Here is an 18,837-nt window from a genome sequence, read left to right as displayed (position 1 = left end):
TTGCTTTGTGGTGCATTTGCTACTCTGGTAAAGTTTAGTGTGTAGGTAGGCATCAGTATCTACGCTAGTGCATTAGGAAATTCCTGTAAACTAGTCGTAAGTTGGAAATAAATAAATAAATAAATAAAATAATTTTTCATAACATTTTTGCAATTTTTTTAAATAACATTAAAGTAATCTAAATTTTTTAATGAAATATTTCTTGAGATTAGTAACACGGACTGATAAATTGTGTGTATAATGCAAGTAGTATTATTATACTACTTGCATTATACACGGGTAAATAATTTTAAACACAGTTTGATATGCTTATATTTAAATGAAGTTTTTTTTTATATATATTTTGGATAATGTCTGACGAATGAAATGTACATTGAAAATGAAAATGAATTATATAATGTTAAAAGGTTGAATAAAGTTAATATTTATTGTAAAATGTGGTTTAAATGTCACAAATTAGTGTGGTGACAATCCCTACTAATATTATAAATGTGAATGTAAGTTTGTTTGTTACGCTTTCTCGCAAAAACTACTTAACCGATCCTCATGAAACTTTGTACACATATTCTTGGAAGTGTTAGAAGTAATATAGGATACTTTTTATCCCGACATTTATCTCGGTTCCTTTGGGAGAGGGGATGAGTGTTTGACGATTTTACATAATAACTCCGACAAATTATAACCGATTTAAATAATTATTTTTGTACTATAGAGGTTATAATATGTGTTTAATTTTGCCCAAACTGTGGTTGGATATAGAGGACAGAACTCCTCAGCGGACAGCAGCAAACTCCTCATTTAAGGCTTAGCGATACTGAATACTTTAAATTTTTTTAGAACTACAGCTAAATTGAACGCCACATCGAAAAACAAAATCAAACGCAGACGAAGTCGCGGGCAAAATCTAGTAATAACATATATTATTTAAGTTATGCATTCTAATAGAAGCTATCAAAACCGTAAAACTGTAAAAACCGGAAAAAATAAGGTGACCACCAATTACAATCGCAATTTTTTTTTATGCCACTGTAAATTTGTGCTGTAATCCAATTGTTAGTAAATGACGCTGCAGTCTAAGATGGTAGTGGGTCACGTTTTTTAATTATTTTATTCCTCTACACGTTAGCCCTTGACTGCTAGTGGCGATGCAGTCTAAGATGGGAGCGGGCTAACCTGGTAGGGAGTATGTGTATGTGTGCTATAGCCCTAATCGCTTTCTACGCGACATCGCACCGGAATACTAAATCGATTAGCGGCATGTCTTTGTCGGTAGGGTGATACCCGGGCCACAGCCAAAGCCTCTCACCAGACCAGACCAGAAAAAAAATCCCAAATTGCCCCTGCCTGGAATCGAACCCGTGAACTGCATACTTAAATTCAAATTCAAAATTAAAACTCATTTATTTCAAGTAGGCCTAATATAAGCACTTTTGAAACGTCAAGTCTGTCTCTTTGTAGTGACTCTACCACCGGTTCGGAAGGCAGATTCTACCGAGAAGAAGCCGGCAAGAAACTCAGCAGTTGCTCTTTTCCAACATCAAAAGTTTACATTTTACATTTTAACATTCATTTTTCAATCTTGTGAGAGATGAAAGCGGAGCCAGATGCTTTCAAGCAACCTTGTCATTAAGAAATTCATCAATTGTATAGTAACCTCGCTGTGATAAATGTGTTTTAACAAATTCTTTAAACTTATGCATAGGTCCAAAATCACCTTAGGAATCATATTATAAAAGCGTATACTCAATCCCACAAATGACTTCTGTACCTCATATATAAATTCTCTGTATCTCATACCTAAATTCACAGCGCTCACCGTTGCGCCAGAGGTCGTCAATACTTGCGCCGAGTATAGCAGTTATATTGAAAACCCATACGTGAACCCATTAAAAACTATTATATAAAAAACCCATTCCTGTAAATGGTTTCTACGCGGCATCCGGAATGCAAAATCACTTGCCAACGTCTTTCGTCACTTGATGCACGGAAAATAGGTATTTAAATAAATAAAAAAAGATCATATATTATTTCGCATCGAGGACGAATATTTTTGAAAGAAAAACTCGTTGTGTAAGTACCACAAAAACAAATCATAGATCACTCCTTTTTTTAATTACCGCCATAAAAGAAATTCCGCAAGTCCACAGATTATATTTCAAAGATCCAAATTAATTTCAAATAGGTCCGTCGCACGAATGTTGGGTGGGTTACGTTGTTTGATAGGGTGACCACAGTGGCGTGCATAGAGGGTATGCACAGAGTATGCAGATGATATAAAATTAAGAAAATATCCAGTCCGAGGTATAAAAAACTTAAGGATAGGCATTGTAAGAGATATTAAGAGCCTACCTTTAATTATTTATAAATCGTACTGGAGATTTTCTTCATTTTATATCATCTGCTTACCCTGTGCATACCCTGTGTATACCCTCTATGCACGCCACTGGGTGATCATCATTGTATGTTTAACAAATCTTCTATTAAATTAAGACTTCAGATATCATAATGCGTTGCTTACTTTGCGTATGTCGGATCAGTTTGTCCCTTTCAGGATTAGCTTTAGAGTTTCATAGAAATTTACGAAATACTAGCGGCCGGCTGTTTTTTTTTTAATTTTCAAATTAAAATTGATTAATCAGTGTTAACACCCTTCGTTAAACGGATATTGTCAAAATTTTCTACTTATAACCGGGGCTGATGGCATAATGTGCGCTGGTACTGACGGAATATACCTTAAAAGTTTTTGCCGGGTACCAAACAAAACAGTCTAATATACTAAACACTACATCAACGAGGTACATACTATAGGTACTGCCAATTTAAACCCATGACAACTCATGGGGCACAGAACTCCTATAAGAACGAGAAGGCTTTAGGTCTTTGAGAATATAATGGAGAACACTTGAGTCACGCAGGTTTCCCAACGGTGCTTTCCTTTTATTACATAAAGCAAGTGATGTTTATTTGTTTTTATGTATTTGTACCCGGTAGCGAACTCGGTACCCCCGAAAAGTAGGCCGAAGTCCTAACGTCTAGGCTTTTATCGATTCCTGCGCTTTGGTACTTTAATAACATTAAAACAATGCAATTATCTAGGTGGGTATTATTCTATTGTTACAAATATTTGGTCGAAAATATGTTTTTTATATGAACTAATTAGTTATACGTTACATGGTTGATGACGTATTAAAAACGTATAATAGTAGTTGCGGTAATGTTTAAAGAAAAACACTAACATCAATTCTCATTCAATAAATAATACATGTGGCAACAAAAACCCCGTGCCAAAAGGCCTTACTTTTCCATTCCACCGATTGAGTAGTTTGTACATGTGTCTGTGTGTGTTTGTGTGAGGGCACGTGTGTATTATATATTAAAGTGTGGTCACCCTACTCCGTTTAAAGAGTTAGCATTTTCGTGTAATAAAGAACTGAAGTTGCCGCATCAGCGGAACGCGGAGCCCGGATAAAAATCTCCAAACAGCAACCCTCACGTCTAATTGTCGCTCCGTCTGTTTTTGTGCACCCTTTGGCTTACCATTTACCCTCCATCCCCTATTTACGTGAGGCTTAACTCGGTTACGGTTGAATATGTTATTACCAGCTAATCAAAACTTGTTTAAATCTCTACTTATTTCTACTGAATATTATTTATCCGACAGTAGTTATTTATAAGTCTTACTGGAGATTTTCTTCATTTTATATCATCTGCATACCCTGTGCATACCTTCTATGCACGCAACTGCGCTGAAGAGTGAATAGATATACATTTTTTTTTTATCATAGAAAATACACAGTTAGTATGGTGTTTTCAATTTGGTTGAACAAAACATCATCTGAGGGCGCGAAGATTTTTTTTCAGCAGAATTAAACCCTTATAACAAAAAAATAACCTGTATCTTTGAGTCTACTTTAACCACAAAATAGTCCAAATACGGTGAAGAAAATGATTTATTTTTGCTCATCTTTCTTCTTTTTTTGCATTTTTTCTTTCCAGTCTTCTACGAGCGCTCTAAAATCTTGATCTTCTTGTAGTCGTTTACTTTCAATTTTTCCCCAGCGAGTGTTTTGTGTATACCATTTAAGATACCTTTGGTAGTCCTAAAAGAAAATATTTAGGTACAAAAAACTTATATTTACGATTAACTTTAAGCTTTATTTGCCATATTCCGCGAAAATCAGTCAAATCTGTACGGTGTAATTTATAATTACCTTAATCTCTATACTCCACACAAAACCGATCTACAGCAATGTACTCTCTATGCACGTTTCACTTCTATACGGAGCATCCTCAGGAGATGTTTATATACTTACAGCAAATTCTATATCATGGAATTCCCCAACGCCTGCTTTTATTTATAAGGTTGTAAGAACCATATCTTTACTTAGTACCTATTATTACAGTTCGCTTTGGAAACTCTTGTAGTAGTAGAACATTTAGTGACAGCTCGTTCGGGGAAGTACTATCGCCATGCTTATTTCTGCCGCTAAGCAAATCAAATCCAATCAAATCGTTTATTTGCAGATTGGTATTACATTGTTGGTAGGTACACAAAGTATAGGGACAAACAATCCGCCTTAGATGGCATGCAAAAAATATATATGATCGTACACTAATTCCTACTTACCATATTATTATAGTAATAATACTATCCTAAGTCAATCCACATTATTAAAATAAGAATAAACTTTAAGACTGATATTGATACAAAATTACAAATATCTAATCAATTCATGTCAAATTATAATCACTGTAAATGTCAAACCTATAATATTGTGTCTGTTAAATATTCTTGGATGGTATAAGCAGCATTGTTGCAATGCTGTGTTCCGGTCTGAAGGGCGTGGTTGCCAGTGTAATTACAGGCTCATGAGGCTTAACACCTACGCCTCAAATTGATGGACACACGACGTCGAGTCGCAGTACCTGCTCCTTGCAAGCCTTGTGAAGTGCTGCTATGTTAATAGGCAGTGGATTTTCACTTACCATCAAGTGGACAACCTGCTTGGTCCGTCGATTATGTCTATAAAAAAAACACTAAATAGTTCATCGCGGTTAGTTTCAATGGTAAATTGGGCTTTATCTATACAAGAAAATAGGATAGTTTTTTTTTCTTTGTTTGCTTGCACCGAATATGCTCTGTAACTAACGGAACGGTTTTAACTATTACCAATATAAAATAGAGATCCTTAGGTAAATTGCAATAATGTAACCAATTGGCAAAATTTTGGCTTCAAATATCAATATTTGGTATATGCTGAGAAAACTATTGACGATACATAAAAATTATGTATTAATTAAATTACATGATTGAAGTACATACTGAATGAATGATTAAATACACTTTTATTTTACTGCCCACGGCCGATTGGCGCAGTGGGCAGCGACCCTGCTTTCTGAGCCCAAGGCCGATCGATTCCCACAACTGAACAATGTTTGTGTGATGAACATAAACTGTTTTTCAGTGTCTGGGTGTTTATTTATATATTATAAGTATTTATGAATATTATTCATATAATTATTCATCAGTCATCTTAGTACCCATAACACAAGCTATGCTTACTTTGGGGCTAGATGGCGATGTTTGTACTGTCGTAGTATATTTGTTTATTTATTTATTGTACACCACAAAAAATACACGAAAAATTATAAAAAAAACTAGTTTACACAAAGTATACAATTAGGCGGCCAAATCGCTACGATATCTTCCAGGCAATCGATGGCGTAAAACACTGCTTAAGACAAGAGGTAGATATCTCATAGTCATTATTATTTACAAAATATCTGCGAGGAAATATATCTAGCTATCATAATTGAGCCGCAATAGGCGCTTTAAGAGGTGGCCAATGCAACATTACGTTACGACTATTACTTCACGCGAGTGAAAACAAGAATCAGCTAGTCCATGATAAAAACGTAACTTACAACTTTGGTTACATTATTATCTTGCATAATGTATTCGTAAACTGTTTGAGGACTCAATCCGTATGCTGCTATTCTGTAAAAACATTAAACGAAAGTTAGTAAAATAAATAATAAAATAAAATAAATGAAATCATTTTATTTCAGGTCGGGGACCCATATACATTTAACACTAATTAAATAAAAGACAGATTTTAAAAATAAACACAAAATAAATATAAGACAGATTTTAAAAATAAATAAAGAAAAAAAAAAAACAATAATTAATTAAAATTTACAATTAAAAATTACAATCAATTAAATTTCAATTAATTTCGTGTTAATTATATTATTTCGTGTTCGGAAATGTGTGTGTAAAAGATACCGGGTACGTATATTTGTATTTTCGCAACAAATTGTAGCGCCAGAACTTTCAGGCGCAAGCCCCACAGATATGACATGTTTTCATCACCATCATTGTAAACCCATAACCCAGTAAATACAGGGCACGAGGTTCCTCTCAGAACGATGTGTATTAAAATGTGTCTTATTTCTATATACAACGTGTAAATACTACTAAATAAATAAATATACTACGACGACAATACACACATCGCCATCTAGCCCCAAAGTAAGCGTAGCTTGTGTTATGGGTATAGTTTTGTTTAACTCTTTTGACGGCTGATAGGCGCATTGCGCTGTGACCCTACTTACTGAGAAAATGTTTGTGTGATGAACAATTATTGTTTTTCAGTTTCATGTTTATATATATACATACATTTCGTATAAGTGTTCATTAGCTATCTTAGGACCCATAACACAAGCTACGCTTACTTTGGGGCTAGATGGCGATGTGAGTATTGTCGTAATATTTATTTATTTATTAGAGAAGGATTTTCAGTTTTATACGATCCCCTACCCCTAGTCGACCTCGATCATTAATCGATCGACAAATAATAATTGAGTGCAACGCTTACTTTACTATTTCATCAGCTGTCAGGAAGTCGTCCAAAGTTTTAACGAGGTAACCGAAAGAGTATCCCTGAAGAACGTGAGCTAAACTATGAATATCCAAATCCGGTGGGACTATACGGTTGCTGAAAGTATCAGTTAAGGTCAGTTAGTCTTTAAGCGGCTTCCATTCTTTTCTAGGCAGGTATTTGTTAATTTATAAAGAGAAACTTATAACAATTACTTTTAATAGATCATGCCTAGGGTTCACAGTTGGACATAAATGCCCTCTCTTATATTAATAGAACTTTCAGGTTGCCCCGAAGAGGGTTGGTGGGCTTTAACCTGACTAATAAAGGTATCGTGAGTCCTTAAGGGATAACTTTAAGAAAGTTCAGATAAGAACGGTGCATAGTCAGTACATACTTGAAAATTTAATTTATCCATCCATAGAAACATAACAAATATTTAAAATAAAAAGAAACTACGCTAAGCTACGTCAAATTGGTAATTAATTCCAGGGAAATTGTGTGTTATTTTATAACAAATTGCCTACCGAATGAAATGTTTGAGATATCTCTCATTGAGTTCAAAGTTTATATGAAACGTAAGTCTATTGAAAAATCTTACTATAATATTAAGGATTACTTAAACGATAAAAAAAGCTTGGCTATGAATTGCTCTTACTTCATAGCTTAGTATTAATTGGCTATGAGATGGTAATAACAAAAAAAGGGCTCTTCTTAGACCAGGTTGGGTTTTGAACCCTCGGGCCTCGTAGCTTTAAGTTTAAGCTGCCGAACGTAGTTATCACCATCACAATTATGTAAACATATATGTATGAACGCTTTATAAGTGCCTGTGATAGGCCTTCATGAATAAAGATTTTTTTGTTTAGATTTGATTGGAAAATACTAATTTATGCTAGTGATAACAACTACAGGCATAGTACGAATCAAATGAACTGCTTGAACTTCGTGTATTTCGATGCACAAACTGCAATATTCGGTATCAGCCAACAAGCGGCCGGTACAGTTGACTACCTGTGCGAAGCTACACTCGCAGCAAAATTCCGCGACGACATAAAGTATGAATTGAACTATTATACATTTTTGGTCCGACCCAGGAATAAAACTCACGTCCTCGTAATCCGTTTTTGAACTTACTAACCCAGAGATTAATGAGCGGTACTTAAGTTTTATGGTACACATAATATACTCAAATAAAACAAATAAAACTTACTTACTTTAAAACCCAGTTTTGTAGGATGAGATAAACAGCGGAGTAGCTGGTATCTGGTAGGAGTAAGACAGTTGGAAATATCTTTAACATCGGCTTACTTTTCGTCAACCAGGGATCCGTGCAAGTGCCTATAAATGTTTTTATTTTTATTTTGGGATTGTGTTTAGCTGGTCAACCCTAATGATTTTAACAGCGTAACGCGGGCTGGATGCCGGTGCCTTGGAATGGGGCTCTGCAAGGAAGAGCTTTAACCCTTGGGCTCGAAGAAGGAAAGGAAAATTTAAAACCAAAATTATTCAAACGTTTGGCACTTCGCTAGAAGGTGACTCGTAATCTGATGATTAGGTACCCCAACTTTGTTTTCCAAGTTCCTTAAATATTAACATTGGTAATGTAAGTTTCTATTTCAAATTCAAATTAAAAATATCTCTATTCATGTAGGCCTATCACAGGCACTTATGAAGCTTTCTGTTTACATTTTATTATTATAAATATACATATCTTTTAATAATGCTTGTATAAAATTGAGTTATCGTACATACTAACCAGTGCATGCTGTGACTACCTATAAGTGAAATTATGTGTCATTAGTAACCTAACGGTACCTTTATTTATAACTATAATACATGTAATTTTGTTGGGAGTCCTAATAAAAATAAATAAATAAATAAGGGCTCGTTGGCCTGAGGGTGGCTCATGTGAGGCAGAACCTCGGTTCAGGCGACGATGGGAGTGAAAGGGTTACGGAGGGATTAATCCGCACGCCTTCGAGGCCGTGGTGTGAGAGCACGTCCAGATGAAAGCAGAAGGCTGGGACCTAGTCCGCGTCGCCGTGCAGAGGTTGATTGTGTCCTGATAATTGTGTCCATTGTCAATAGTCTTAGCAAATCTGCCTTTGTATGTACATTAGCGGTTATAGTACATTAGTGATATGTAAGTATATAAATGAGAGATCATTAGTATCGTGTGGCGCATTAATAGGTATTGACTTCAACCTCTGGTTTAGTTGACGCATCTGTTATGAAATTGGTTTATCTTTGACGAAAATCGAGTGTTTCACCTACTTCACAATAGATCATAGATGACGTTAGAAAATGCTGTACCTACCATTTTGTTAATATGGAAGAGCGTCTCTATATAACTGAAGGCGTTGTTAGTATCTGTATAACATCAGGGAGACACTTCATGATACAACAATACTGTAATATCCTTTTGAAAAAGTTGGATGCTGAGACGACCAAAGCGAATTGAGACATGAGAAAAACAATTGCTTCGTAGGTAGGTGGGTGTTCTAATCTTCTTGGTACTTTCTGATAAGTAACTTTCATACATACACATTTTCATCTATCATGTCTAAACGCCAGCTCGTCAGTTTCGTTAAGTATTGTATCGAAACTTTTTTCGGTTGTGAGAGTTAAAAAAAACCTACAGGTTTTCCTCAAGAATTGAGTTATTAAATTCAAAGAGATTTTTATAATCGAGATTAGTGTACACTCCGAAAAAAAAATAACTTAAGTTTTATCATAATATAGGAATATTGGTATTTAAATAGACAGATACTAAGAGATAATATTAATTAATTTATTAAAAATGTAACATTAAAAATTTGGTCAAAATGGGTATAAATAAATTAAATGAAATTTTAATTTTAATTTTAATAAAACAGCAATTTAATAAAATCGTAAAGTTGATTACTTTGAGCCATAATTAGCTTCACTTATTTAAAAGTACATATATTGTACCTACTGGCTACTGGGAATGAAAGTAACTGTAAATCTGCTCTATACTTATCCGTATTAGTCGACGAAGGTTAGTTAAAGGGAAAATTCTTGCGGCTGTATAAGAGAATCTTACCTATTATTGTTACATTGTCATGATGGTGGATCTTTTTGAACAACTTTCGTAAGAAAAATCGCTTCATTAAATCCAAATTTATGTGGATCTCTTTAGCTGGAACCTTGAAAGATTTAATAAAAATAAGCTTTTCACAAAACGAATATTACAAACGAGAAAATCAAAACAATTGTAGAGTAAGTAAACTGCCTTATTGGTTTATCGATTAGTACTTACTATGCTTAATCTTATGCCCCAATCACAACAGTTAAGCAATCTGTGCGTTTATTGTTATGTATAAATAGGTGGTAATTATAGATGAAACAATAGACTTCCTAGAAATGGACATAGATAAGTGATATCTGCATATGGTCTGAACACAAAAAAAATACCTTTGTGGGGATGGGTACATATTATATGCTTTTATAACGCGATACCGAAGGTAATAATATTATATCTACCTTTACCTAAATTTAAACAATATGTTAAAAGGTTAAAACACATATAAAGCTGCTTGGAAGCCGACCACTCCGCTCTCATCTCTCACAAAATAGAAAAATTATAAAGATTGTTAAACCATATAAACAGACTGACTTGACGTTTCAATTTTTTTTTTGTACTTTGTGTTTGTACTGACTCTACCAGCGGTTCGGAAGGCAGATTCTACCGAGAAGAGCTGGCAAGAAAGCAGTTTGCTATTTTGAGATGAGAGCGGAGTCTGTTTCCAAGCAGCCGTGTCTTTAAGAAATTCATCAAACGTGTAGTAACCACGATTTATTAAATGTGTTTTAACCCATATTCATTATTGAAATGATTTCACCTTTTTATAGAAGAGTCTTTGGACATCCCTGATATATATGACCGATGGTTGCGTTGTCTTAGCACACGCGGATACATAGCTCACGAGCTGCTGCAAGTACTCTGTAGTCTGATGGCATTCTGACACCTGGGCTGGATCCAACTCATATAATATTGCATCTGTATAAAAAAAAAAAACTGTAGGTATAAAAAAATAAAATTTGACAACCTTCCTGGCGCTGATATAAATGTGAATATCCGGGTACGATATGTGGGTATTTAAAACCTCTAAATTTCCTCTAGTTACCGCGCTATCGACAACGACGTGCCACGCGAATATGGGTTTTATACAACGTGTGAATAAAAACCGAAATATTACTTCACAGGCTTTAGAGGTACATTATTTACTGCCTCTGTGACATTGCTGGCCAGCGTGGTGGACTACAGCTAAAACCAAATCTTTCTCACTCTGAGAATCAGTGCGTGCACACAGTTTTTGACCAGGGTATGCATAAAGAAGGAAGATGGCATACAATTTAAAAATCCTTCCCCTTTATGAGTTATACAAAAATGTTTTGGGTATGCAGTGCTTTTGTGCATGTATGGAGTGCACGCCACTGGAAGAGATACAGTAGGTAGTTCAACGATCTCTCGGTAAATGCCGACATCGCCGACCCTTACTACTGAGACCAGTATGGGTTCTTGCCTCCCATAACATCACGATTGCTAGAAGTCAACTAGACAGATTGTTTAGGTTGATACACGTGCGATACCTATTATCTTTCTTAAGTATTTGACTACTATTGCTTATTTTGTTTTACACTCCGTTTAGTCGCGGGGATTGGGTGGCGATGAAGAAAGATAAGAGGCTGGCATAACCAGTGTCGCGCCTTTTCTTGTTTCGCTACACTGAGCCTTTGTCAAACATTATTATTTTACTTAAAACTGATACGAATGTTACAATTTTACTATACTATAAAGACGATTCATTTTTATCAATTTTTCCTTATTATAGATACAGAAAATTAAAAATTATCGCACCATTAACTGAAGCTAGGATATGCACTAAACGCGTCTTCCCACTGCCTCTGGGCCCCACCAACAGAATGCGTTTAAAACCGTGAATCACTTTACGACAGCTCTCCCACCAAACTGCTCTCGTCTCGGCACCGAAGTGTAATGCTGGTCTGATAAGCAAATGAACGAACACAAGAAAAACGTTAAAAATAAGGGTAAATCTTTAAAGCAGCTGATGTCCGCGTTCTTTGTCCCTGGTAATCAAAGTTTTATATAAATCCAGTTTTTTTTCCTGGTAAATAAGTATGTCTATGTTAATTGTTAGACATTCTCCGTCCTTTCGACAAATCTATACCATAAATCAAGTAGATTGGTTGCTAAGCTAGGGTGAAAATTAATAAGTAACAAACAAAAATAATAATAATAAATGAATATATACTACTATTGGTTTGTATGATATATTATGAAAATTAAGCTTAATTAGCAATAATTTTCTCACACAGTTATTCATTTTAAAGTCAACATCTCCCGAGGATGCTCCAGTTTCGGAGCGAGGCGTGAGTGAAGGGTACATTGCCGAAGACCTGTTGGTGTGGAGAACAAAGATTGAAGAAATTATAAATTACACCATACAGATTCTCCTGTTTTTCGCGAAATATAGCAAATTAAGCTTAATTTTCATAATAAATATACTACGACAATATCATCTATCACACATCGTCATCTAGGCCCAAACTCCAAAGTAAGCAAAGTTTGTGTTATGGGTACTAATATGACTGGTGAATATTTTTATGAACTTACTTATAATATACAGATAAACATCCAGACACTAAAAAGACATTCATGTTCACACACACATTATTCAGCTGTGGGAATCGAACCCACAGTCTTGGGCCACCCACTCAGAAAATAGGGTCGCTGCCCACTGCGCCATTCGGCCGTCAACCAAAACACTATTGCATTTATTAGTTACTAAGGATTCACATCCCCTAATTGAAATTGCTATAATTAATTTTGTTAGTCTTACCTTAGGATACATCTGAAATTGTCTCCAGCAAAATTGGAATCCCCTAAAAAGTCCTCGAAGTCCCTTCTCGGGTACTCTTTTAACACCTTACTTACTGCCAAATACTAAAACAAGTCATAGATCCTAATAAATATTCTGAAGATCAGAAATCTTTGAACTAAATTTAAAAGTATCGAAGTTGTGTTATCATTTTTCTCTATGTAATAATATCACTATATTTGGTGTTGTAACTTCAAAGCATACCGTTAAATTTTCGTCAAAATTTTCGTTTCTTTTCAGTTTTGTTTTCCGCTGTTTCTTTCGACATTTTGACCTTTCTTTAATTTTTTCTGGCATTGGTTTCTCATCTCTTTTATAATCTTCTTTTAGAGCTCTTTTTAACTGTTTCAATTCTTCTCTGGAATTTAATCATTTTCCAATTATCGCAGACATCTAAACATCTCGATGGTAGTTATTATCTAATTAGTAAAATTAACTTACCTCATATCAACATCAACAACTTTATTTATCTCTAACTTTACTTCCATACAGATTTGCTCTTCATCTATACTTTTAATAAATTTTTCTTTTGCATTCATATCTTTCTTATCCAAATCATACCAATTTTGATAGTATGTATTTATTGCCTGTAAGTGAAATATCACTAAAATGATACACAATATAAAATTTTTTTTCTGGATACCCTAATCATCTAGCGGTATTGAATATAATGTACGACCTGCCAAATATAAATTAAAAATTTCAATAACATCAGGCGAACCGCTTCGAGGAGTGCCTACAAACCCCGTGACACGAGATTTTTTTATAACATACTTTTAATCTACCTGCAATATAGGTTCAGTTTTCTTTGAAGCAGGATATTTATACCCTGGATGCAGTTTGGGGTTTTTCATCATCTTCTTTAGAAGGTCTGCTTTTAATTTCTTCTCTTCCATATTCTCTCTTTTCAAAATAATTTCTTCTTCTTTGGCTAATTTTTTTTCCAGTTTCAGCTAAAACGAAAGAGTTATAATATTCTGATATTTACTCTGGGCTGTCATATATTATTAGATCTACCATAGCTATCCATAGACAGAGTGGCAAACCTAAAGATGGTTTACCACTCTATCCATGGTAAGTATAATTTTATAATCGGCAGCTAAAAAATATTCATTTATTCCCTGGAGCATGCATTTACTGCAGTTCTTTATGCTATAGCAAACCTACCTGCTGTGCAGTTTTCCTTTTATTCGCTTTCTTATTTACTAAGTATGCTTCATACTGTACTTTCCATTCGGCAGGTGATAAAACTTCTTCTTTTATGATCAAAGCTGACCCACCTTTATTTTCTTTAGGGATATCATAGAATAACATCACTTCATTGTACCTTTGTTAACAAAAATTTGCTTAGATACATTTAAATTATTTCTGTAATAACATAACAAATATTTCAAGCCTCAGCCTGATGTTAGGATCAGCAGTCCTCAGCAGTGGACGTCCGTAGGCTAACATAATGATGATGATGTTATCCTATAGGCTTTACTGTTAGTAGAAGCAAGTTCCTTGCATGCCCTGCTTAGTGTTGCCTCGTTTATAGGCTTGGTCCGTAAACTATCACTATAAACAAAGCTTGGAAATGTTTACAATACCTGCATTTTTACTTAATGCTGTTATATTTCGAATGCAATTACCATTTCTGAAACCAATCTCTAATGTTATCTCTTGCATGTTCAGCAATGTCTTCATGATTTCTCTTGAAAAAGCTTTTCTTGAATTCTTCATTATACGCACTTCTTTGATCTTCATATTTTTTATACAACTTAAATCGCTCATTGATTATCTGCAAATATAGTTTTTATAGTTCCGAAGGGTGCCAACGGGAAGTTATTTAAAATCCTCAGTTGACTGGCTGTCTATCCTTCCGTCTGTCTATATGTCAGTGAAATGTATCTAACAAACCATAATAGTTGAGAGTTTGAATTTCATAAGAATTTATATTTCTGTATAACCGGTAATAGCCCAGTGGGTTCTACTTCACTTTCGGAAAGCCGAGTTCGAATCCCAGCACGCACATCTAATTCCTCTAAGTTAATTAGTAGTAGTAAGTTTTTAAAGTAATTAAAATATCACTTGTTTCAACGGTAAAGGAAAACATCGTGAGGGAACCTGGGATAGACCCAGATACCTGAGACGTAGCTGTTAAGCCTCATGAGCCCGTAACTACATCGGCAACCCTTCAGACCGGAAAACAGCATTGCGACAATGCTACTTAGCGGCAGAAATAAGCAAAGAAGTAGTACTGCCGCGGACGAGCTCTGTAACAAAAAGCTCTACTCCTACTAAAATCTTAAAAAAATATCCTTTAATATATTTTTGATTATTGAAATTGAACTAACTTTTACTTACCACTTTATGTATTGAGTTTTCTTTGTAAGATGGTTTATTGCATAACCTCAATTGCAATAGTTCATCTCTTCTGCAATCTTTATTCTTTTTTCTTTTCAATTCAAAGTAAAATCTGTTTAAGCCACCTAAATTTTAGTCATGTTTGATTATATTTTATTGTAAAGGGTATATTATGTTTTAAGTATACCTCAAAACCTTTTGAATTAGTGCTGCACTTCTTTGTCTAATCACAATTGGTGCTGGAGGGTTTAAAGTTCCTAGTAGTTCCTTTGCCCATATTTCTTTCCTTCGTATTTGTCTTATGACCAGACGTGTTATTTGCCTATGAATGAATATTCATAAATATAGTTAAAATAAAAGCAACTGGTATATTGAAGAAATGAATTGAATCAAACCTAGTTCTCTCGTGTGCCTGAATTATAAACACTTTTTGTTTTCTCCTTAATGTTTCCTCTGACATTTTTTCTTCTACTTCATAAATCTTTGTTATGTCAAGTTTTTTAGGTTTTTTGTCTCCTATTTCTACATTATTTTTCCTCCACTTAGCTAAGTGCGCAGAAACTGCATCTTCTGTTCCTGCTTTGTCTATCGAAAATATCACATTACATTACTGTAATTTATAAATTTTGGATGAAAAAAAAATTTACGAACCATCTTTTCTTTCTTCTATTTGAGCAACTGTTTGCAAAGCTCTGATTATAGAATCATTTATTTCTTGAGATCTTTCATGTTTTGCAGGAATATCAGCCAATTCCACATCAAACGGAGTGAGTTTATTTTCAATTAGTCCGCTATTTATAAAATGGATATAAGCGGCTTCAAGTTTTCGTAAATGTTTGTTAATTTCTCGAATCCTAAAAGCATTATTAGTTAGGTCATTTCTATTATTGTTATACTACTAATACTTCTATTTTATCGTACGTTCTCGATTTTTTGTCGGGATCTGCTTATTATTCCTACAGTATACTAGTTGTATCTTATAGGGCTTACTTAATCTAGCTCTTAAGTTATATGTCGGTTACCTGGCTACTATTGCTGTGACGACATTAGCTATGTATACAGTCTTCTGTACTTGAAGATTATGTTTTAGACATTCTAGTGCGTCGTTGTAACACACAATGTATCTTCCAAGTATCCCTGATAAACGCTGAGCGGCTTCGCAGCATTGCTTATCATGGGCTTTGGTTTCCTGCAATAAAATAGTTAAATAATGGAGCAGTACACGAAATAGCTACGGATTCGTGGTGACGCAGCAAGACGTCAGACTGACTGACAGGATGAATCAGATGAACATGTTTACAGTTCCTTAAACCAACTACAACTTCCAGGCGACAAAACTAGAAGTTGTAATGTATGGCAAAATGACCATGTGTCGTCTAGAAGATGTATGATAAAGAACTAAATGAACTTATGCTCCTAAGTTAAACGTGTTTATCTCATAATATCGTAATCAACTAATTAGTTTTTCTATTCCTTTGTTTTTTTTTTCTTTTTTATTAGAGCTATGAGAGCTATGAGAGCAAATTTAAATTTTTGATTAGGTACTTTGGGTACCCACAATTAAGATTATCGGTCATGTGTAACTTGTATATACACCGTATCGCCCCTACTTCTTACAATATTGTGGATTACATATTAACTCACACTTTTTGTAAAGGTATAAGAGCTATTGTATTATAGGTTTTATGTCCAAAATTAATGAAATAAAATTAGTTGAACATGTTTTATGTAGTACCGTTTATTACAACTCACAGGCGTACCATTACAGTAATGTTTTATAGCGCTTCGACTCAGTCTTTCGCAAAAATGTTACGAGGATGAGGCGTAACTTCACGTAGTGATTTTTGTATTTTGCTTGGTATATCCTCGGCTTTGGCTTGGCTTTATAGTGGATATAAGTAGGACAAACTACAAATCAACTTTAGCCGCGTTCATAAGTAAGGAGTACTTTTAAGTAAGTTTCGTTCCCTGGTGCGAAGATTGCTGGTGAGTACCAACAGCATTCTAATTATGATTGCTGGCAGGTTGGACTGCAGGTATGTGAGTCAGTGCTGCGCCATTTCAAATGGATTGGAGCGGCAGTGATTCGCATATTTAAATGTTATGTATTATTTAGTTTTTGTTTATTATTATAATTTTTTATTATCTTTTAGTTATATAGAAATAATTTATTTCTAATAACAAAAAATATGAGCATTCATGCCTGAAATAAAAACATATTATTTAAAAAATTATAAAAAAATATTATTATAAGAGTATGTTAGCTTAGAATTAATATATTTATATATATTTTGTATTGGCTTAGAATTAATTCTGCCATTTGAATATGTAGGTTATGTTATATGTACCTAGATTCAATTCTCCCAAATGAAAAAAATCACTTAATGCCACTTTCAGCCCATGGCATTAATCTACGCAAAAAATTATGACACACACTCAAACGGTAGAACACAGATTTTCTCACACTATTTGTAAAGGATTATGCGTGCTGTGTGGTGACGGCCAATCAGTATACAGTTGTCACCACCCCTCTTCCCGCAGGTGTCGTACGAGTCGGAATACAAAGGAGAACGGGCAGTACCTTCCTGTGTGCTAATACTCTGAATCTTCTGCGATCACCAACCCGTCTGCCCAGCGTGGTGATCATGGGCAAACCCCCCATCGGCAGAGGCCTTTAGTCCAGCAGTGGAGTTTTATAGGATGATAGCAAGATGTAAAGTGTAAGAAGTACCTGATATTCAAGATCAAGTTCTATGAGGCTCTGTAAGCTGGCAAGGGTTTTCTTCCATTTGGTAAAATAGTAATCACTGGACATTTTGACTAGGTATGCCAAGACATTGTACTTTTTTGTAAGAACTTTCTTTATTCAAGAGGGCTTCGATATCAAAAGGTAGGTGTACATTGAAAATTTACTTAAGCTTAATCTGCTGTACTCCGGGGAAATCAAGTATTAGTATCTAAAAAGATAGGTGTGCAAAACTTCGTGTTTGTCAGCTTATTATAAGTTCAAATATCAATGGAATTGTACCTACATTAATTTAATATGTTACTATTTGTAAGCTCACTGGAATTGTATTGAAAACAATGGTTGACAACATGGTTTTTTTATTTTATCAGAGTTTAACAGATAAATACATCGATCACTCATAAAAAGTAGTGATCGATGGATAAATAAGAAAAACGTACTTCTAATTACACAACTTCTTCTAAGTACACAACTTTACATTACTTTCTATGGAGAGTTGTTTCATAATCATAAATACGGTCAAGCATAAATCGTTTCATCGCTGTGCAGAACAACATGGGATATGAATAGTTTAAGTTCCTTCTACCTAATTTAGCAGCACGACACCAACAAGCAGCAACACCTTATGTATAGGGTACGCGCGTTATAAATTCTTAATTTTTAAAAAAACTTGCGGAAATTTACATTGAAAAGTCCATTGTACATCTGCACCCTCTCATAGTTGCAGCTGCTAGCTACTCACCCAACCTTAGCGTTACTCCCAACAAGAGGAGGCCTAAACAAATGCTTCACGACCCTGATGATGACATTACTACTGAAAATGCCCCCTATCACACAATTCTGCTCTGTACAGCGTTTTAGCAGGCTAAGACGCGGTCCCTTACTTCTAACGTCATCCGGACGTGGGCTCAAACCTCGGCTTCGGAGGCGTGCGGAC

General features: G+C 34.7%; 1 protein-coding gene across 1 annotated transcript; it reads right to left on the bottom strand.

Annotated features, from left to right (window-relative positions):
• Window positions 1-3,965: 3,965 nt before the first annotated feature.
• Window positions 3,966-17,990, bottom strand: LOC120626426 (dynein regulatory complex protein 11-like; the record flags this gene model as incomplete). Its single annotated transcript, XM_039893951.1, has 19 exons — window positions 17,886-17,990; window positions 16,177-16,343; window positions 15,806-16,008; window positions 15,550-15,739; window positions 15,342-15,476; window positions 15,155-15,266; window positions 14,440-14,588; window positions 13,976-14,135; window positions 13,594-13,761; window positions 13,250-13,395; window positions 13,013-13,166; window positions 12,770-12,873; window positions 11,767-11,912; window positions 10,748-10,905; window positions 9,949-10,051; window positions 8,099-8,222; window positions 6,879-6,998; window positions 5,926-5,998; window positions 3,966-4,100 (listed from the first exon to the last, which is right to left on the bottom strand). Coding segments are annotated over exons 1-19 (2,631 nt in total), but the record flags the coding sequence as incomplete, so codon positions are not given.
• Between the last annotated feature and the right edge of the window lie 847 nt (window positions 17,991-18,837).

The sequence above is a fragment of the Pararge aegeria genome, chromosome 9 (assembly GCF_905163445.1).
Source record: "Pararge aegeria chromosome 9, ilParAegt1.1, whole genome shotgun sequence".
Classification (NCBI taxonomy): domain Eukaryota; kingdom Metazoa; phylum Arthropoda; class Insecta; order Lepidoptera; family Nymphalidae; genus Pararge; species Pararge aegeria.
The sequence above is the reverse complement of the archived record's forward strand: the minus strand, read 5'-3'. Positions and strand labels throughout refer to the sequence as shown.